Genomic DNA, 19,380 nt, shown 5'->3' with positions numbered 1-19,380 from the left:
AAAAAAAAAAAGATGGATGAACTTGAAAATATTTTTTTAATTAAAAAACATTTTTTTAACCTCGAGATTTTATTTATGTTCCGTGATATTTTTCTTTTAATTTAAGGAAGTTTGGATGGCGTCTCTGACTCTAAGTTGCAAATCTGTATTGAACCAAAGTCCCAAAAGTTGATGCCTGGCAGCACGTTGATCCTACAGTGTGTTGCTGTTGGAAGCCCCATTCCTCACTACCAGTGGTTCAAAAATGAATCACCATTAACACATGAGACAAAAAAGCTATACATGGTAGGAAGTTGGCCTTGGGGGTATTTGGGGGGGTTAATATGTAAAATAGTATAATTGAAAATTACAGTGAATATTAAAATTCATATTCTCTGGGGTGTTTTAATGTTTTCAGTATTTTTTCAAGTTCTTTATTATCTAATATTAATTGATTCTTATGTTTGCAAAAGGGCTAGAACACCAGCCCACATGTAAGTGCTTGTATGAAAAATGTCAAACTGAGTATTGCATCAGACTCACCACTGTTAGATTCATTGTATTATTTGCTTGCTAATATTTGACCTAATGAATGGAAATCATCTAGGAATGTCTGAAATGTTAGGATTTGTAGGTTTAAAAAAAAAAAACTCAAAATAACTTTCTCCAAGCCACTTCAATTAACATTGAGGAAATGCGAGCATGTTCTAATATTGATACAGGTGCCTTATGTGGATCTGGAGCATCAAGGAACCTATTGGTGTCGTGTATATAATGATCGAGACAGTCAGAACAGCAAGAAAGTAGAAGTCATCGTAGGTAAGCAGTATCGCTCAGTAATCTGACAAATGGAGCCGTATAAAATGAAGTGTTTGAACGCGGAAATTCTGTTCACCCATTGAATTTAATGGTGTGTTAAACAAAATAACTGCTGATGCTTAAGTAGAAATTTGAGAGCATACATACTAAAACTCCTAGTCAGGATTCACATACAAAGAGCAGAAAGAACTGTAAAAAAGGCTATTTTATTGAGACCGTTTTCATAATTTTTTTAGTTTTATAGTTTATGTTAAACATTTATGGCAAAAATGTATTCCTTAAAGCTTTAGCTAAAAAAAAAAAAAACCCTTGATTTAGGGGAAAAAGATTTTTAATAAACCATTTTTTCAAAAAAAATCACAGGCATATAAAGAAAAGAATGATTATTAACCAACAGTCCCTCTATGAAGTGCATAATGTGGGGGTGTGTTCTAGTTAAGCTTAATGCATTTAGTTATGTTGTCAGTAGGAGGAGATACTGATGCATATGTTGGTTTGTCAACATATTTGTGCTATTTATCTCTGCTTGATGGCTGCCCTTCCTAAGATCATGAATTACAATATATTCACATTTGTTTTCTCTGAAACAAGGAAGAACAGATGTGGCAGTGGAGTGCACTGAAGGTAGTGTAATCCTTTGGTTTGAAACCAAATATCCCGCATGCTGGTTCCTCTTGGGATTGGTGGAGTGCCCTGGTTTACTGAGTGCAGTGATGGAAAAAATACTAGCTATAAGAAAAAATTTTGATAGAAGGATACTGTATCTTAGTCTTTGAGGGTTAATAAATTACCAGAGACACTATTAAACTGACATTAATTAAAACGACTAATTTTTATTGTAAAGCAATTATACCCCAATAAAGATGTTAAAAAAAAAACAACTAATTTTTAATTGATTTTCTATTGTATATAAAAATAAAGTTCCTGGGACTTCCCTGACGGTCCAGTGGTTACGACTCTGCGCTTCCACTGCAGGGGGTGTAGGTGCGATCCCTGGTGGGGGAACTAAGATGCCACATGCCGCATGGTGTGGCCAAAAAATAAAAAATAAAACAAAGCTCCTGTACAACACCTTATGAATAGTGAACAGTTGCAATTAATTCTTAATGTTAATTATCTTCATAAAATTTGTAAAAATCCATGGCTATACTGTCATGGATAGTTGTTTAGGTTATTTTATCTGTCCTTTAGCCATGGTAAGATGCCTCTCAAATGCAAATGTAATTTCTATAACAGTTTCAGGACAGGAGATTTATTGTTTAACGCATGCTTTAGCAAATATTAAATATCCTGTTTTAATATAAAATTTATAAGATCCATTTTTTGACGCTACAAGGCTGAAGACTATATATTATGGTAAAAATGACATGGTAGATTAAAAAGAACTGAAAGTTATTTTGACATAAACTTTTATCTTGTTTTAATTAACCAAAGCCTTGCACATAAGTTGTAATGAGTAAATTTTAAAACTTAAATTACGTTCCCCTAGTGTGATGTCACTGTTTTGCAAAATTAGGTTTGTGGATAGCAAAGTATTTTTTCAATTTCTGCCTCTTTATTATAAACCCTTAGGCTCTACTTGAGCAAAGTAAAAAAATAATGTTAAATCTTACGTTTCCTGGTTTTCCTGTCCTTCATACTGCTATGGTGTCACTTTGAAATACTATAAGTACTGTTTTCATCCCAGTCATAGTTGCGGACAGGAATTCTCTAGCATAAAGCAGTTCTAATCCTGTGGCCTATGGGCCCTACGTGAGGGAATCTATGTAAAGAAATCCTAACCAAACTCTTCTTCCTTCTCCTTTTTCAGCTAATTGCATGATTTTTAAAACCTCCTAACATTGGAGACCTCTAAGTATAAACATAAACTAGCATTGCTGTTCAGCTTCTGGGTAATGCATGTATATTACCACCTAGCTGCTTCTTTACCTGCAAGATTCTTCCTATAATTTTTGCAGTGGCAAACACACTATTAAGTAATAACTTTCAGATAAATCTGTTCCAAACACAGATGAAAACCCAACTATGAAACTACTCCAAAAATTTCAGATGGAAAAATTAGATCCAACTCTTCTTTCTAAAGAAGTCTTCAAAGTTGAGGCATTTTATAGTTGGTGGAGTGGCACATGTTAACAATGTCCCAACATTACCGTATCTTTTTTTACCTGTAGAACATGATGTGACCTATTTTATGTGCTTTGTTAAAGATACTTGATCAGGAGAAGGGGTAGGGGGTTGAACAGGTGGAGCTCAGGGGATTTCTTTAGGGCAGTGAAAATATTCTATATGGCAGCTGTAGTGGTAAATACATATATGCAGGTTTTAAATCGTTTAGGAAGGTCAGAGGAGGGGGATCCCAGGATGGAACACAGAATATGACAGAAGAATCTAAACCTATTGCAAGTGTATGAAGCAACCTCACTGATTATGGGATGGAAGAACAGGTGCTAACCTAAGTACCTGGGAATGAGTGAACACAGAAGGCAGAAGAAATTGTACAGAACCCTGTACTCTAGCTGATACGACTCTGTAGTTGATTTTATATCTCATAGAAGTTACTGCATAATATTTTATGAATAGTATAGCATTTATAATTTATTGTGAATGTTAATTTTTATCTTCACATAATTTGTAAAGGAAAAATAGATGGCTATAATGTCATAGGTATTTGCTTAGATGATTTTCTTTCTGTTAGCCAGGCTCTACAGGCTAACAATTCTGAAACCACTATACCTCCAAAAACACATTCCACCAGTGTAACCAGGAGAAAAACATCAGACATCTCCCGATTTACAGACATTCTACAAAATACCTCACCGATAATCCTCAAAACTGTCAGTGTTATGAAAAACAAGGAAAGTCTGAGAAACTGTCACAACAAAGAGGAGCCCAAGGAGACACAAGTAAATGTGATGTGGTGTCCCGAATGGGGTCCTGGAACAAAAAAGAACTTTAATGGTTCATTAATTGTGACAAATACGCCTTACTGACAACAGATGTTAGAAATAGGGAAACTAGGTATGGGTGTCTGTAGAAACTCTCTGTAGTATCTTCACGATAGTTCTGTAAAATCTTGAACTGTTCTAAAATTAAAAGTTTATTCTCAAAAATATCATTTGAGGTTTTTAATTAGTTTCATGAAGTGTATAGTCGAGGCCATAGACAAACCTGTCTCGTGATTGTTTTCATCCAATAATTGGCCAGCATATCTAAAACTCTGATCAAATTAAGAATGAGTCTATTTAGCTTTTTGTCATTTAATGAAAGCAGTAATAGCTCAGGAGTCCTAACTGATGTCCACAACCACGTTCTCTCCTCTTCACAATTTGACTGCATGACTTCTCCTTTATGGCATTTTAAAAGTTCTAACCTGATAAGACATTATAACACGATTCAACAGTGCAAGAATCAACTTCTTTTGTCAGTCTTACTATCTGTGCTAAATTGGCAGATTATTTAAAGGTTATTTAAATCTATTTAAAGATTATTTAATCTATTTTCTCTTATTTTATTTTAGATGAATTAAATAATCTCGGTCATCCCGGTGAGTAATACAAACATTAAAACATTAGCTTTAGATATTTAGTTATTGAATACAGTAACTTAAAGATGCTATAGATATTCTCTATCCTTGTGAATAACTCTGTGTCATCAAAAGGCAGTTAAATGGGGAAATGCTTGCTCTTTAATTTGAAAGACAAGAAGCAGCCTTTGAAAGAGTGACAGGAGTAACATCTCTGAACTCACCAGACCCCTGGGTCCTTGTTCAAAGCTGCTCAGTCATTGAACACATCTGAACTAGTTGGGTGGGTGTCTGTAACGGAAGTAAAATTACTGTTAGTGCTGTACAGATGAGTAGTTAGTCATTGACCATTAAGGGACTGACAGTTGGCAGGAGTAGTTATCATCCTTCGGCCAGTTTTAATCAGAACAGATTTCTGAACAAGTTAAGCTAAAGGGAAGCCTTACCTGAGATGAAAGGCGTAGTAATAATGAGGACTCCAGAAAGACCGAGGACACCAGTCCAGGCTGTGGGCATTCTGAAAGGCACTGATGGAACCTGTGACTATCTGAAAATAAAACCTCACAGGAGAACAATAAGAAGGTACTTATATGTATCAGTTAATATATGTAGAGATCCCTCTTATTTCTTGACATGTGATTTCTCATAGTTTTAGCACCATGACTAGTTTGCTTAGTTTTGTGCCCATATTTTGTTAAAAAACATCTGTTATTGTGAGTGATGATTGGGCTGTGCTGATGACACATAAGCCAGTGAGACAAACCAGAACGCCACTGTTACCCTCATGTCATTCCTGCTGTGCCAGCCTTGAGCTCCGGGAAGCCCCTGTGAGACGTGCTTCAAGCACCCAAAACTAAGTGGTGTTGGAGAACCACCCTCGTCATGTAGCTAGTTGCTTCTCTTGATCTGGTTAGGAATCCCCTTTTCCTAAGTTTGTCTGTTATTTCATGCCCTTCAATGAACATTATGAAAAGCTATTTCAGGAAAACTTTTGCAAACCAGCACCACTAAGCTTCTAAAATTTTCCTGACCTCCTCTTTCATTATATCGTTACTCCTCAAGAATTAGAAACACCAAGAAATTTAGTTAAAAAGAATTTAATATATTTTTAGTGGATTCTCGTAGCATATATATTATTAAAAATGCAAACACTCTGTCTATAGTAAGAGACATATTACTGACTGAACTCCATCTTTCCCTGCATCTCTTCCTGCATGGTCCTTGAGAGTGGGAGGTATTTCATTTTATGTATAGTTGATGGCAAAGAGCGTGACCACGGAATGAGATTTCCTAGCTTGAAAACATTGGGCAAGTGACTCAGTCTTTCTCTGCCTCAGATTCCTTATTTGTATAATGGAGGCAATAACAGTACATACCTCAAACTGAGATGATTTAAATCAGTTATATTTACAGCACATACAGCAGGCCCACGCCATCGTTCAGCAGATGTTAAATTCCTGCTGCTGCTTGCCACCACCAACCATTTTCAGATTGTAATTTCTACCTCACGTGTTAAAGAGTGTCACCCCCAGCTGTGGTAATCAGTTACCAGAGACATTCTCCTGCCCCGATTCCGACTCTTGTCCATCTAGGTACATGTTTTTAATCAAGAACCTGAAAACCTTAAAAATCATAAATTAGCTGTTAGAAACCACATTCTGCCCTTCGGTGCTGCAGATGTGATTGTTCATTGTTTCCGTATCTCTCTAACCCCGAAGATGGATCATGGATAACAGCTCCTTATCTTTTTGCATTTTTACCTTTCTATAGATAATAAAGAGCAAACAGTGGACCAGCCTTTGGGTGAGTAGAGCTTTAAAATGCTTCATCAAAATATAACTGTAGCATGTAACTCTTTTATGGGGATCATGAAGGGACTTGAGACTTTTTAAATTGACAACTTTTATAAATATTTGAATAACATCGAAACCAAATGTTTTATTTTGGATATGTATACAAGAAATTATAGAATAGGAGACTTTAAAATATTATGAATTCAGTTTCAGGGACCAGATCAGCTTCTGTGGAGTGATTTCTGTGTTTGGCAATGTGCAAACAAATACACATATAGACAATAAGAAACATGGATAGGTCACATAAACACGAGTAATACTATATCTCGGTGGAGTTAGAGGTTAGGAAAGCACGAAAGAGGCTGCCATAGCAGCTCTACATGTTGAAGGATGAATAGGAGAAGGGCCTTCCAGATAGAGGGAACATGAAATCCTAAGTAAACTTCGTAGAGAAAGAATACAGCGTGCCTGTTGTATTTGGGGAGTTGCAGGTAACAAACGATTCTCTAGAACATGAAGAGAAGGAGCCTGGAGAAGCAGGGTGAGACCAGGTCTTGAGCCCCATTTCTCAGACAAGCTATTGGAAGGAAACTTGATAGAGGGGTGAGATTTGTCCCTCTGAAAGGCCAGTCTAGTATCGGTGTAGAAAATAAACTGGAGGGAGGCATTGTTTAGGTTAGGAGAACAACTGAGACTGTTGCAATGGTCTAGATAAGAAAGAATGGGAATCTAAACCAGGGTAGTACCAAGACCATGCAGAAGAAGACAGAACAAATTCAGAAGACCTTGAGGTGATGGAATCAGTAAGCTGTTTTCATCACCTCAGCATAGGGTATAAAAAGTACAGCGGAATCACCATGCCTGCTCCAGATTCTTGCTGGACCACTAGGCAGGTGGTAATACAGCCCACTGAGTTAGAGAATACAGAATCAAAAGCAGGATTCAAAGGATAGATGACCCTCATTTTGGGACCTAACCGGTTTGAGGTATCTGTGTCGCGTCTAGGCGGAGATACACAGCAGGCAATTGTGCACGTGGATCTGGAACTCTAAGGAGAGGCCAGGCTCGGAGATACAGTCATGAGCGTCATCAGCATAGAGGTGGAGGCTGACACCGTGAAGGGTAGCATAACATGGGATTGCTCAGCCCGTGGAGAAAAGGGCACTGACTGGGGAAGGGGGGTGGCCCACACAGTGTTGAACAATTAGCATCAGTTGTCACTGATCAGATAGCATATATAAATTCAGGTTTCTAGATTCTCCTGAAAATGGTAGATTTTGAGTGAGCGCTGTCAGTTGTGCTTAAATAGTAGCTGTCCCTGTAAAAGGGCATGTGCCCCTGTTTTCCTGTCATGTAATATTCTCAGTCTACTTCACTCTCTCCCTCTCTCTCCTCCACTCCTTCCCCACATGGTCTCACCAGGTAGTTAAATTTCTTTACATGGTGGCTGAATCCCCAAACCGGAAACTCTCTGGACTTAAGGTCGAGACCCAGAACTGGCAAAGTGTCACACTACATTAAGCTCAGAGAGAACCACAGGGCAGCCCAGATTTGGAGCCGGGGGCAGGGGCCAGGGTGAGGGTGACCATACTGCTTAAAGACAAGGAAGCCATGGTTCCGCAGGGGCTGCCTCTTACCACAAGCTGGAAAGGCAGCCTGGATTAGAATATGAATGGTTTTGTCTAAGGAACTTGGACTTTATTTTGTAGGACATAGAAATTAAAAGATCTGATGCATGAAACCAACAAGGACTGTATATTCACCCAGTCAAAGTTGATGTTAATACTCAATCGCTGATAGATGGCCAAAGGTTTTTTGTTGTTGTTGTTGTTTTTGCGGTACACGGGCCTCTCACTGTTGTGGCCTCTCCCGTTGCGGAGCACAGGCTCCGGACGCGCAGGCTCAGCGGCCATAGCTCACGGGCCCAGCCTCTCCGCGGCATGTGGGATCTTCCCGGACCGGGGCACGAACCCGTGTCCTCTGCCTCGGCAGGTGGACTCTCAACCACTGCGCCACCAGGGAAGCCGCAAAGGGTTTTTTATTTAAACACTTATATAGCACTTAATATGTACCAGGTCCTTTTCCAGTTGCTTATGAATATTAACTCTTTTTGGATGAGATGAGTAATACACTATTAGAATAATCAGACATAAAATTATTGATGTAACTTGTACCAGTTTTTAAAGAATACATTTCATTAAACTTTGGAAGATGTCTAGGATCACGTAGTTAAAATCTCTTTCTGAAGTTGTTTTATCCTGTTGCTTAATCAACTGGTGTTTGTGTTTCCTTTTTCCAGTGAATGGTTTGTGTTCAAGAAGTTGTGGGTGGCTCTTACAGTAAATGTTTTTCTACAGAAAATTTCTTCCATTTATTTTATCACTTGAAAACCATCATAAGTCGTTTATATAGTTGCTATTTTGAAGTTTTCTTTGATTCCTCACTCTTGTCTCCTCAACTTCAAATTTTACTGTTTCTTTCTCTGTCATAGCTCTAAAGTCTGACTTTTCCTTTCCCTTTCTACAACCAATTCCTGGAATGAGACTTTGTCACCTCTCATTTCGACCACTGCAGTCTGCTTCTCTATTCTAAATCCACCCCAGTTCACCTATCGTTCAGGAACTGGTTTACAAGTAGAGTGGGCAAGGTAAGTTCCCTACCCATCATCTTTATTACCATCAAGCTCAAAGTGCTCCAAGACGGTTTAGGAACTAGCTGTTAAAAATTATCCTTGGGGAAAAGTTTTTGAAGAGTTATGGTCAATTATTGATACACACATTTTAAGCCCATAGTTCTCAAATTGCTGAACCCTTGCATTCTTTTTTTTTCTTTTTAATTTATTTATTTATTTATTTTTGGCTGTGTTGGTTGCCGTACGCGGGCTTTTCTCTAGTTGCGGCGAGCAGGGGCTACTCTTCGTTGCGGTGAACCACCTTTTGTATGAGACCAAAGGTGAACCACCTTTTGTATGAGACCACGTCCTTGAGCAAAGCCTCAGTTCACTAAGGTCACAGATTGAACTGCTAAGGTATTCATACAAAAAGTCTTCGTGCAGCCCTGAGGTAACCGCATCCCACCCAAACACGAAATTTTTTTTAAAGAAGCTAACGGGAGACAGTACATCAACTGAAAATTTAAAAATACAGTATTTGTGAAACTCCTGCTTTTCCCTCCTCTTTGGTATTTCCCCTTATCTGCTCTGATGGGAATTCTTCCTTTCTCTCTTTTTGGTATTTCTTTTGTTTCTAGCCTGTTCCATTGTCAGCAAAACAGAACCTAATTTGATGGGAACCCAATTCCAAACATTCTTTGTTTAAATTTGCTCTAAAAGTCTATATTGAATATTCTTTCCTTCTGTTGTAAATCAGTAAAAGTATTACTTTAATATTAGTTACTATTATGCTTCATATACAGCTAATATCCTTTGCCTGGTTCTCAAAAGCATCAATTAATTTCAGTTGTTTGATTCATCAGCCTCTGTATTCCTCAGTAGAGTTTATTGGTCTGCTATGTAAGGTGATCACTCTAAAATGAAATTAAATAATGAAATCTTATGTGTAAAGCATTTTATTAGGTTTAATTTTTATATCCTCCTTTAAATTTCTCCCCCTCCCCCCCCTTTTTTTTTAAATAGCAAAGGACAAGGTTGCTCTTTTGATAGGAAATATGAATTACTGGGAGCACCCCAAGCTTAAAGCTCCTTTGGTGGATGTGTATGAATTGACCAACTTGTTAAGACAGCTAGATTTCAAAGTCGTTTCACTGCTGGATCTTACTGAATATGAGATGCGTAATGCCGTGGATGAATTTTTACTGCTTTTAGACAAAGGAGTCTATGGTAAGATGTTTATCATCTTTGCTTTTATAATTATCCACTATTTTTCTTGTATAAGTTAGGTTAAGAGTTAAAAAACAGAAAGGCATGGTAAACGGATTGTTGAAAAGTTTTATTCTTGTAATAAAAGATGGATTTTGATCTTCATTCCATAGTTCCATATGACTAATTAGCTTGATGTCTTTACTTTCATGTGTCAAAACAATGTTGTTCTTATTAGAATTCTTACCTACCTTACGTGATTTTGTTTTATTGACTACGAGAGCTACAGTAAATTCAATGACCAAATAGCAAATTGTATATTCATATATGTTAAATATTACTCTGTGTGTGTGTGTGTGTTTAGCGTACAAAATGCTGTAACCGAATGAACATTTCACGTTTGTTTCCTTTTTCTAACTATTGCATAGTATTTTCAGGTCTTTTAGTGGGAACTACAATAGAATTTAACAAGAAAATGTTGGTGAGTGAGACATATGAAAACAATCAGTAAACTAAAGTTTTATGCAGATGCAGTTAAAGATGGACCTCCACAAAAATTCTAACAGTAAATTTGTAATGGCTTTTCTCATTCTTTTAAATATGTTAAGAACACTACCTATATGTCAGTGATTCTTTAAAGAGAGAATATGCTGTCAGTAGTAAGCAATTTCTTTGGTAATTTCTTTCTTTTAGTGGGCATGACCACAAGCATGGAACGGCCAAATGTTGTGCTATGAGCCATGTTTCTCAGATTGTGCTCACCACGATGTTGTGTAATAACATTCAACTGCTGGGAAGGTGACATCTCCAGGCCTGTTGTCAGGATGCCACCGATAAACAAAGCGTCGATTTGGCTTCTATACCTTTCCAATTATTTTACTTCAATAATTTCTAAATTTAGCCTTTTTACTTCTAATTAGAGTCATATGATGAGGCAAGCTTGGTACAATTGCTAAAGGTTCTCAGAGTAGAATTTTTAATGGAAGAAAAGATTTTTTTCCAAGATTTAACACATTACTGTATGTGGGATGAGGGACAGTCTTAAAATCGTACTAAATAAGTTTTAAATGAGTTTCTTCTTAAGTAATAAGGATTACAGTTGTTAGGCAAGGGAATCAACAAATTAAATCTCTCAGATTTGGGATTTCAACTATTATGCTGACGTTTTAATAACATAATCTTGTTTATGAGTATATAAAGTGATGAATCTGGGTGAATCCGTTCATTTGTCTTATGAAAATATGGTAGAATATACGATACTAATGTGCCTTTGTGGTAGTTGGTTTATATTTTTAGTCTCTAATTAGGTGGTTGGTTGATTATTTTTATATTACATAATATATCTCCATTTTTAAGTGCATAGATGGCTTAAACAGGAAAAGGCTTCTAAAACTTCCCCAAAAGTAAGGAGGTAGAAGGAAAAAATATTTACCGACTTAGGTTTTGGGATTGGTGAAGTATTTTAAGAGTGAGGGAATTTTATGAAGAATTATGTACTTGATTATTTGTTCTCATTTCTTATTAACATTATCACCTTGGCTTTAAGTCCTTGGTTTGGCTTTTTAAATCAAAACTTTTAATTGCCCCTGCAAGCTTGAGAACCAGAAATATTTAAAGTTCTGGCAAGAAGAGTTCAGCTTATGCTGAAGCTTTGCCCCAGTATGAAAACCTCAACTTGGAATATGGAATAAATAGGTATATTAAAGCGAAATGGCAGCTTAAGAAAGCTGGAAAAGATGTTTACATACTACTGATTCATGTCTTAACAGGGTGGCTGCATTATATTTTGAAGTATTGTGAATATCCCAAACATCAGACACATCTACTTTCAATGTAAGTGTGGTAGAGGCCTGAGGGCATAGGCGTTTCCCCTGGACTGTGCCCTGTGTCCAGCTGACAGCCCCGGGGGGCCAGGAGCACTTCGCGGGTAGGGGAGGCCAAGGCAGAGTCATAGGAATTTCCCATTAGATGTGGGAAACACAGGCATTCAAGTTTATGCCCTTTTGTACTATAGTGCCCTTGGGTTTGTGAGAGAAATAAAAATTAACAGAAAATAAGTAACTCAATTTTTAAACATATATAAACATTAAAAACACAATCTAAGAACAGGAATAACTGACTTAAATACTACATGTCCTTGAAGATAAATAAGGATAAAGATTTCAGTTGTATACATAAACTAGGATGGAGAATAACTACATATTTGGCTTGATATCCACCCTACCTAACACCTTTTTACATTCGTCACTTGCTGCAGCTTAGATATGCTTTGATAGAAAACAAGACTAAAGGAGTCCCCTAGAGTCTGTCATACAGAGTGAAGTAAGTCAGAGAGAGAAAAACAAATACCGTATGCTAACACATATGTAGGGAATCTAAAAAAAAAAAAAGGGTCATGAAGAACCTAGGGGCAGGACGCGAATAAAGATGCAGACCTACTAGAGAATGGACTTGAGGATACGGGGAGGGGTAAGGGTAAGCTGGGACGAAGTGAGACAGTGGCATGGACATATATACACTACCAAATGTAAAATAGATAGCTAGTGGGAAGCAGCCGCATAGCACAGAGAGATCAGCTCTGTGCTTTGTGACCACCTAGAGGGGCGGGATAGGGAAGGTGGGAGGGAGGGAGACGCAAGAAGGAAGAGATATGGGGATATATGTATATGTATAACTGATCCACTTTGTTATACAGCAGAAACTAACACACCGTTGTAAAGCAATTACACTCCAATAAAGATGTTTTAAAAAATGAATAAAATACAACGCTAATGTCAAACCTGAAAAGAAAAAGAAAAAAAGATTAAAGGAGTCTGGTCAGAATAAGGCCAAAGCCTCATTCACTCTAGAGGAATCATTCACGTCAGTGTAGCTCAGTGGTTAAGCAACGAACCTGAGAGTAACCAACCCCAGGCTCAGCGCTCTGGCTTTTCTGCTTCCTAGCTGTGTGACTATGACCAAGTTATTTCACTTTTCTAAGCCAAAAAGGACTTATAAAATGGATAGACTAAATTAATGAAGTTGTTCCAGAATAAGTAAGATAAAATAATCATCCCTGTGTCTGGCACACTAAAAGCGCTCAAAGTACTGTAGCTATTGTTGTCATTATTTTCTGAATTCAGATTTTCCTTCACCGATAGATGGGGGATTTGGACAACATTCCACTTCAGGCCTCAACAGAGAAGCCCAGCTTTCATCTGGTATTATGTATTACGGTTCAGTCTAAGATTTCATTTGAAAAACAAGAAGGGGTTTTTAAAGTGATAGTGTGGTGAAGTGATGAAAACCAGCACACCAACATTTTATATTTTCTGAGAGTAAAGTTAACTAGAAAGCCAGCAGTAGATTATAAAGAGACAGTATAACATAGCACAGCAGTTACTCTGGCTGGCATCCCACTTCCGAGTTTATCACTTATTAGTCATGTGACTGTGGGTAAGCTATTAAACCTCCCGGTGTCTCAGCTTGTACATCTGTAAGAGGGGGATGGTAACATTGCCTACCTTATTGTGAGATATGTGTTGTGAGCATTATGAGATAATAAAAGTAAAGGGCTTTCTTCCAACAGTGCCTGGCGTGTAGTAAGAGCTATGTAGGTCGGTGGCGGCAGCGGTGGTGGTCATGGTGGTGCATGTTCTAATCAGAGCCCTGTGCCAGGTGCACTGCAGCTCAACTCAAGTGGGAAAAATCTTCCATTTAAACAATTATTTTCTCTGTAGGCAAAAATAAATATCTGTGACAGACTATATTCTTAGAAATCATATTCCCAAGAAATAAAATTCCCCAAAGATCTAATTTATAAGATTGTATTTTTAACCACATTGAATTCTTTGACATTTTAAAAGAGATCTGTTTTGTCCTTCTATCCTTGAGTAATGAGGGTAGTTAATTAAACGTACAAGTAGTACTACAGATGGAATTTTTAAAATACAGTCATTTGGTCTAGTTATTTAACATAAAAATGCTTAATCTCCTGCAGTATGATTTGTACGTAGACTTTGATACAAAATTCTTGTTACACTTTTCATGAATTATTCTGCAGTGGAGAAAAGGTATTTTGTTGTCAGTGCCTTAATATCCGTGATTGCAGAGCTGAGCATTCAGCACTGAAACACTGGACCACACACTTAGCTTTTCCTGGATGATGGAGGCTGAACCTTCCCTTGAAGTTGCTGCTTCTCCCAAGCCAAGTCTTGCTTGAGCCAGAATGTGTTAAGTGATACAATGGGAGCAATACCCATGCTTTCTGGTTGGCTGTCTCTTAATGATATCAGTTGTAGAAATGGTACCATTTCTACTGAAAGTCAGACTCTTTCTAGAAAGGTCTCCAGATCTACCTCTGCCCTGACCAGTTTGCATTGTTAATTTAATACAGTCAAGAAGTAATTACTGGGGCTTCCCCGGTGGCGCAGTGGTTGAGAGTCCACCTGCCGATGCAGGGGACACGGGTTCGTGCCCCGGTCCGGGAGGATCCCACATGCCGCGAAGAGGCTGGGCCCGTGAGCCATGACCGCTGAGCCTGCGCGTTCGGAGCCTGTGCTCCGCAACGGGAGAGGCCACAACAGTGAGAGGCCCACGTACCGCAAAAAAAAAAAAAAAAAGAAGTAATTACTGAGTTCCTGTTATGTCCCTAGCCCAGATAAGGAGTATTCTAGGTGTTGAGAGAGATACAGAAAATAAAGAACATGATCTATACTCCAAGAAAATTACAGGACTTCCCTGGTGGTCCAGTGGTTAAGACTCCAAGCTTCCACTGGGGGGGCGTGTGTTTGATCCCTGGTGGGAGAACTGAGATCCCACATGCCGCGTGGCCCGACCAAAAAAAGGAAAGAAAATTATAAGTCCCTTAATATAACGGGAGGGGGAGAAGACTGTAAATGGAATCCAAACACCTATCAGCTACATGATTTTAAACAAATTGTTTAATCTTTTAAAATTTGATTTCCTCACTTATTAAATAGGTCATTTAATGATTGTTATATGGGTTAAAATCAGATCATGTATATGAAGGTGCTTTGAAAACCATGAAAATGCTACGCAAATATAAAATTCCTGTTTTTATTACGATCACTTTTATCAGAGAAACTATATCTACGTAGAATCGTAAAATGTCAATAAAGCAAATACTGTATATGACTTTAAGCGTCAAGAGTGCTGCTGTAGGATTTCCCAGCAGGGTGAGGCTGTAGTGTGTTAGAAAACTAGAGACCAGGTGATAAGTTGCCAAGGGTTCTGAACCTGAGATAAGCCTGGAGCCTTGGTGAAGACTTGGGTAGATGGAAAGGAGATCGTGACCTGAGCAGGGTCATGGAGGTTACAGATAAGCATGTCTTGCTCTGGAAGCAGGAAAGAGAGAGCAGAGTCAGATTTTGAATACTTGACAGAGTATAAATTTTACTCTTTTAAAGTATACAATTCTTGGGCTTCCTTGGTGGCGCTGTGGTTGAGAGTCCGCCTGCCGATGCAGGGGACACGGGTTCGTGCCCCGGTCCGGGAAGATCCCACATGTCGCGGAGCGGCTGGGCCCGTGAACCATGGCCGCTGAGCCTGCGCGTCCGGAGCCTGTGCTCCGCAAGGGGAGAGGCCACAACAGTGAGAGGCCCGCGTACCAAAAACTAAATAAATAAATAAAGTATACAATTCTTTTAAAGTATACAAGTGGTTTTTAGTGTATGCACAAAGTTGTGCAGTCACCTAATTCCAGAACATTTTCATCACGCCCCCAAAAAAAACCCAAATCCATTAGCGGTCACACCTCAGTCCTCCATACCCCAAACTCCTGGCAACAACAAATTACTTTCTGTCTCTGGATTTGTCTGTTGAGGACATTTCATATAAATGGAATCACTCCATGTGCATCCTTTTGTGTCTGGCTTCTTTCACTTAGCACAGTGTAGTTAAGGTTCATCTGTGGTAGCGTTACTTTTACGGCTAATGAGTCGTCCACTGTGTGCATATAGAACATTTTATTTATCCATTCATCAGCAGATTGGCATTTAGGCAGTTTTTGGATATTACGAATAGCACTGCTATGAACATTCGTGTGCATATTCTTCTGTGGACACTTGTTTTCAGTTCTCTTGGATACTTCCCTTGGAGTGGAATTGCTGGGTCATATAATTCTGAGTTTCGTTTTTTGACGAACTGCTTAACTCCAAAGTGCCTGTGCTATTGTATATTTCTGCCGGAAATAAACAAGCTTTCCAATTTCTCTACATCCTTGTCAGCATTTGTTACTGCCTTTTTGATTATAGCCATGCTGATAAGTGTGAAATGGTATCCCATTGTTTTGTTTTGCATGGTTAATGATGTTGGGCATCTTTTCATGTGCTTATTTGCCATTTGTATATTGTCTTTGGAGAAATGTTTATTCAAATCCTTTGCCCGTTTTAAAATTGGATTGTCTTTTTATTGTTGAATTGAAGAGTTCTTTATATATTGTGCATACAAAGTGTCCTTACAGATACAGGATTCATCCTTACAAATATATATGTCCTTATAGACAGATAAGTATTTTCTCCCGTTCTGTGGGTCGTCTTTTCACTTGATCTTCATGGCTTAGCGAATTAAACCCACTCCCTTTGTCGTGATTTTCAAAATGCTATCTGTGCACGCTTACTTTCATTTCCAGTGATCATTTAATTCCTTGCCAGGCTAGTCTCCTTTCCATTAGCTGTCATTCCAGGCCCAAGCTTTGTTTCTGTGCATCCTGCCTGTAACGCACCTTGCTTTCTCGCTGCCTTTCCAGATCGTACCCTTTCTCTCAAGACCGTCCGTTATTGCTTCACCTTACACTGATATTCCTCTCTGCCCTTTATTCACTTCATACAGGGTTGCCCTCGTCACATGATATATGGTATTTAATTAGATGCCGACTCTTCTTTAAGTAATAACATGAGCGTGCCTGAATGAATTACAAGACCCTCAGGGCCAGGAACTCTGTCTTCGTTTCTTTTTCATTGTCCTCACTGCCTACATGATAATAGTCAGGGCTCACTTGAGGTAGCATAAACCCACGCTGAACATATGGGTGTGCCCCTTCTGTCATTTTTTACCCAAAGTGATACATACGAAATACCCATTTTTCTCATTTAAATAGGAGTTCAAGAAAAGTAGGCAACCTGGCTCCTGCCCTCTAGGGCCAAAGGAAGCAAGTTTTCTTGGCCGTTTAAAGCCACATTCTTGCTAGGGGTTAGGGCTGTAACTACAAAGAGTTAGAGGGGCCTCCCTGGTGGTGCAGTGGTTGAGAATCCACCTGCCAATGCAGGGGACATGGGTTCGAATACTTGACACTGCAGTGGCTCTTCCTCTGAGTTGTGTTTATTCCTTCATCCATTAAATACTATACTCCTGCTGTGTGCCAGGAATGCGCAGATAAATGTAAGACTACCCTGCCCTGAAGAAGTTTCTGGTTTCACAGAGGAGACAGATGAGTCAGCAAAGAAGTCCTTAGCCTTTTTTTGTATTTTAACATCATGAGATAAAACTGCATTCCATATGATACCATTGGTTACAAATGTATTACCTTTATGAATTAAAATACACTTCTGGATAGCATCTTGATGTTGGTTGAAAATTCAGTACTTAAATGAAGATGGTTGTCAAAATAATGTAATACAAATTCAGTTAACACTGAGTTGTGTTTATAGTTGCACATCTCTTAAATAAGCATGCATTAACGTCTTTTTTTCTTAGAGAGTGCTACATGTTCAGAGTGCGATTTCTCTTTTTTCCTGCTTTTCAGGACTATTATATTATGCAGGACACGGTTATGAAAACTTCGGGAACAGCTTTATGGTCCCTGTCGATGCTCCAAATCCATATAGGTCTGAAAATTGCCTGTGTGTACAAAATATACTGAAATTGATGCAAGAGAAAGAAACCGGACTCAATGTGTTCCTGTTGGACATGTGCAGGAAAAGGTAAACTGTCCATTCTTTATATACTGAAACTTGTTGGTCAGTTAAATATCAACCTTGAGAAGTTAAATCTAAAGGCAAACCTCTGCATGGTAGGAATCACTTAAGTTTGTGAATTTTAGCTTATAGACCGAAAGTGATGAAGAAGAAAACTAGAGGAAAATATATTTTCTGTGTGTGTTTTACTTTTTCCTGTCTGCTCTAGGACAAAAGTGAAGAACAAAAGGGCATGGGTATTTTCTCATAATAGAAAAGATACAGGGGCTTCCCTGGTGGCACAGTGGTTAAGAATCCACCTGCCAGTGCAGGGGACACGATCTCCAGCCCTGGTCCGGGAAGATCCCACATGCCACGGAGCACCTAAGCCCGTGCGCCACAACTACTGAGCCTGTGCTCTAGAGCCCGTGAGCCACAACTGCTGAGCCTGTGTGCCGTAACTACTGAAGCTCGCATGCCTAGAACCTGTGCTCCGCAACAAGAGAAGCCACCGAAATGAGAAGCCCACACACCACAACAAATAGTCGCTCCCGCTCGCCACCAACTAGAGAAAGCCTGAGTGCAGCAACGAAGACCCAACACAGCCAAAAATAAATAATATAAATTAAAATTTAAAAAAAAAGAAAGAAAACATACAGCTCTTCAGCCTGCCTTTAGAACATTTCTAACAATCCCTGCAGCTGTTCCTCCAGGAATTAGCAGAGACACCATGCATGGAGTGAGGGCCTCTAGTTAGTCATGGTATTGCAGACAGAGAAAGTTCAGCTGAAGCATACGTCTGAAGATTTGGATCCCACTTGTCTGCCATTGTGATACTAAGGAGTGGAGCCAGTGATGATTCTACTCCGATTTAGTGTTTTGCTTGCTCAGCTGTTACCAATCAAAATCCAATGGCCGAATTCAAACGTAACTCCAGTTTTAAAGCTAACAAGAAAAAAGGTGTGAGTCTCTGCTGTCTCAATAGTTTAGGAGCCCTGGATTACTTTTGGTAAATATGTAGCTAATAAGATAAAGGAATTTGAACCTATAATTTTAAGTTATGTGTAATAGGATAGTATCATGTTTGTTATTGATGTTCTTTTAAGAATGCTGTTTTAACTTTTCATATTTATATCTGTCCTTCTCCTCTCCTACCTTTTAAATAGAAATGACTACGATGATACCATCCCAATCTTGGACGCACTAAAAGTCACTGCCAATATTGTGTTTGGATATGCCACGTAAGAAACTTTTACGTTTATGTTGAGGATTCCTTCATTCTTCGATGACTTCTTTTTGATTGTAGATTAGAAGCCTAGAAATATCCATAGCCATCTAGGCATAAATTTGCCTCGATATTTTTTTTTTTTTTTGCGGTACGCGGGCCTCTCACTGTTGTGGCCTCTCGCGTTGCGGAGCACAGGCTCCGGACGTGCAGGCTCAGCGGCCATGGCTCACGGGCCCAGCCGCTCCGCGGCATGTGGGATCTTCCCAGACCGGGGCACAAACCCGTGTCCCCTGCATCGGCAGGCGGACTCTCAACCACTGCGCCAC

At 38.9% G+C, this 19,380-nt stretch overlaps 1 protein-coding gene across 5 annotated transcripts in view; it reads left to right on the top strand.

Moving 5' to 3' along the window:
* Positions 1 to 19,380, top strand: part of MALT1 (MALT1 paracaspase) — a 57,684-nt gene that overhangs the window by 24,986 nt on the left and 13,318 nt on the right. For 2 of the 5 annotated variants that reach the window (XM_067698945.1, XM_067698949.1), the window contains exons 5-12: positions 107 to 285; positions 702 to 798; positions 1,390 to 1,422; positions 4,316 to 4,342; positions 6,092 to 6,124; positions 9,749 to 9,952; positions 17,676 to 17,853; positions 18,993 to 19,067. In XM_067698945.1, the coding sequence (XP_067555046.1) occupies positions 107 to 285; positions 702 to 798; positions 1,390 to 1,422; positions 4,316 to 4,342; positions 6,092 to 6,124; positions 9,749 to 9,952; positions 17,676 to 17,853; positions 18,993 to 19,067 (826 nt within the window). The remainder of the gene's footprint in view (positions 1 to 106; positions 286 to 701; positions 799 to 1,389; positions 1,423 to 4,315; positions 4,343 to 6,091; positions 6,125 to 9,748; positions 9,953 to 17,675; positions 17,854 to 18,992; positions 19,068 to 19,380) is intronic. The other 3 variants (XM_067698946.1, XM_067698947.1, XM_067698948.1) reach the window with 3 other exon arrangements.

Source organism: Pseudorca crassidens, chromosome 12 (assembly GCF_039906515.1).
Source record: "Pseudorca crassidens isolate mPseCra1 chromosome 12, mPseCra1.hap1, whole genome shotgun sequence".
In the NCBI taxonomy this organism is placed as follows: Eukaryota; Metazoa; Chordata; class Mammalia; order Artiodactyla; family Delphinidae; genus Pseudorca; species Pseudorca crassidens.
The sequence above is the reverse complement of the archived record's forward strand: the minus strand, read 5'-3'. Positions and strand labels throughout refer to the sequence as shown.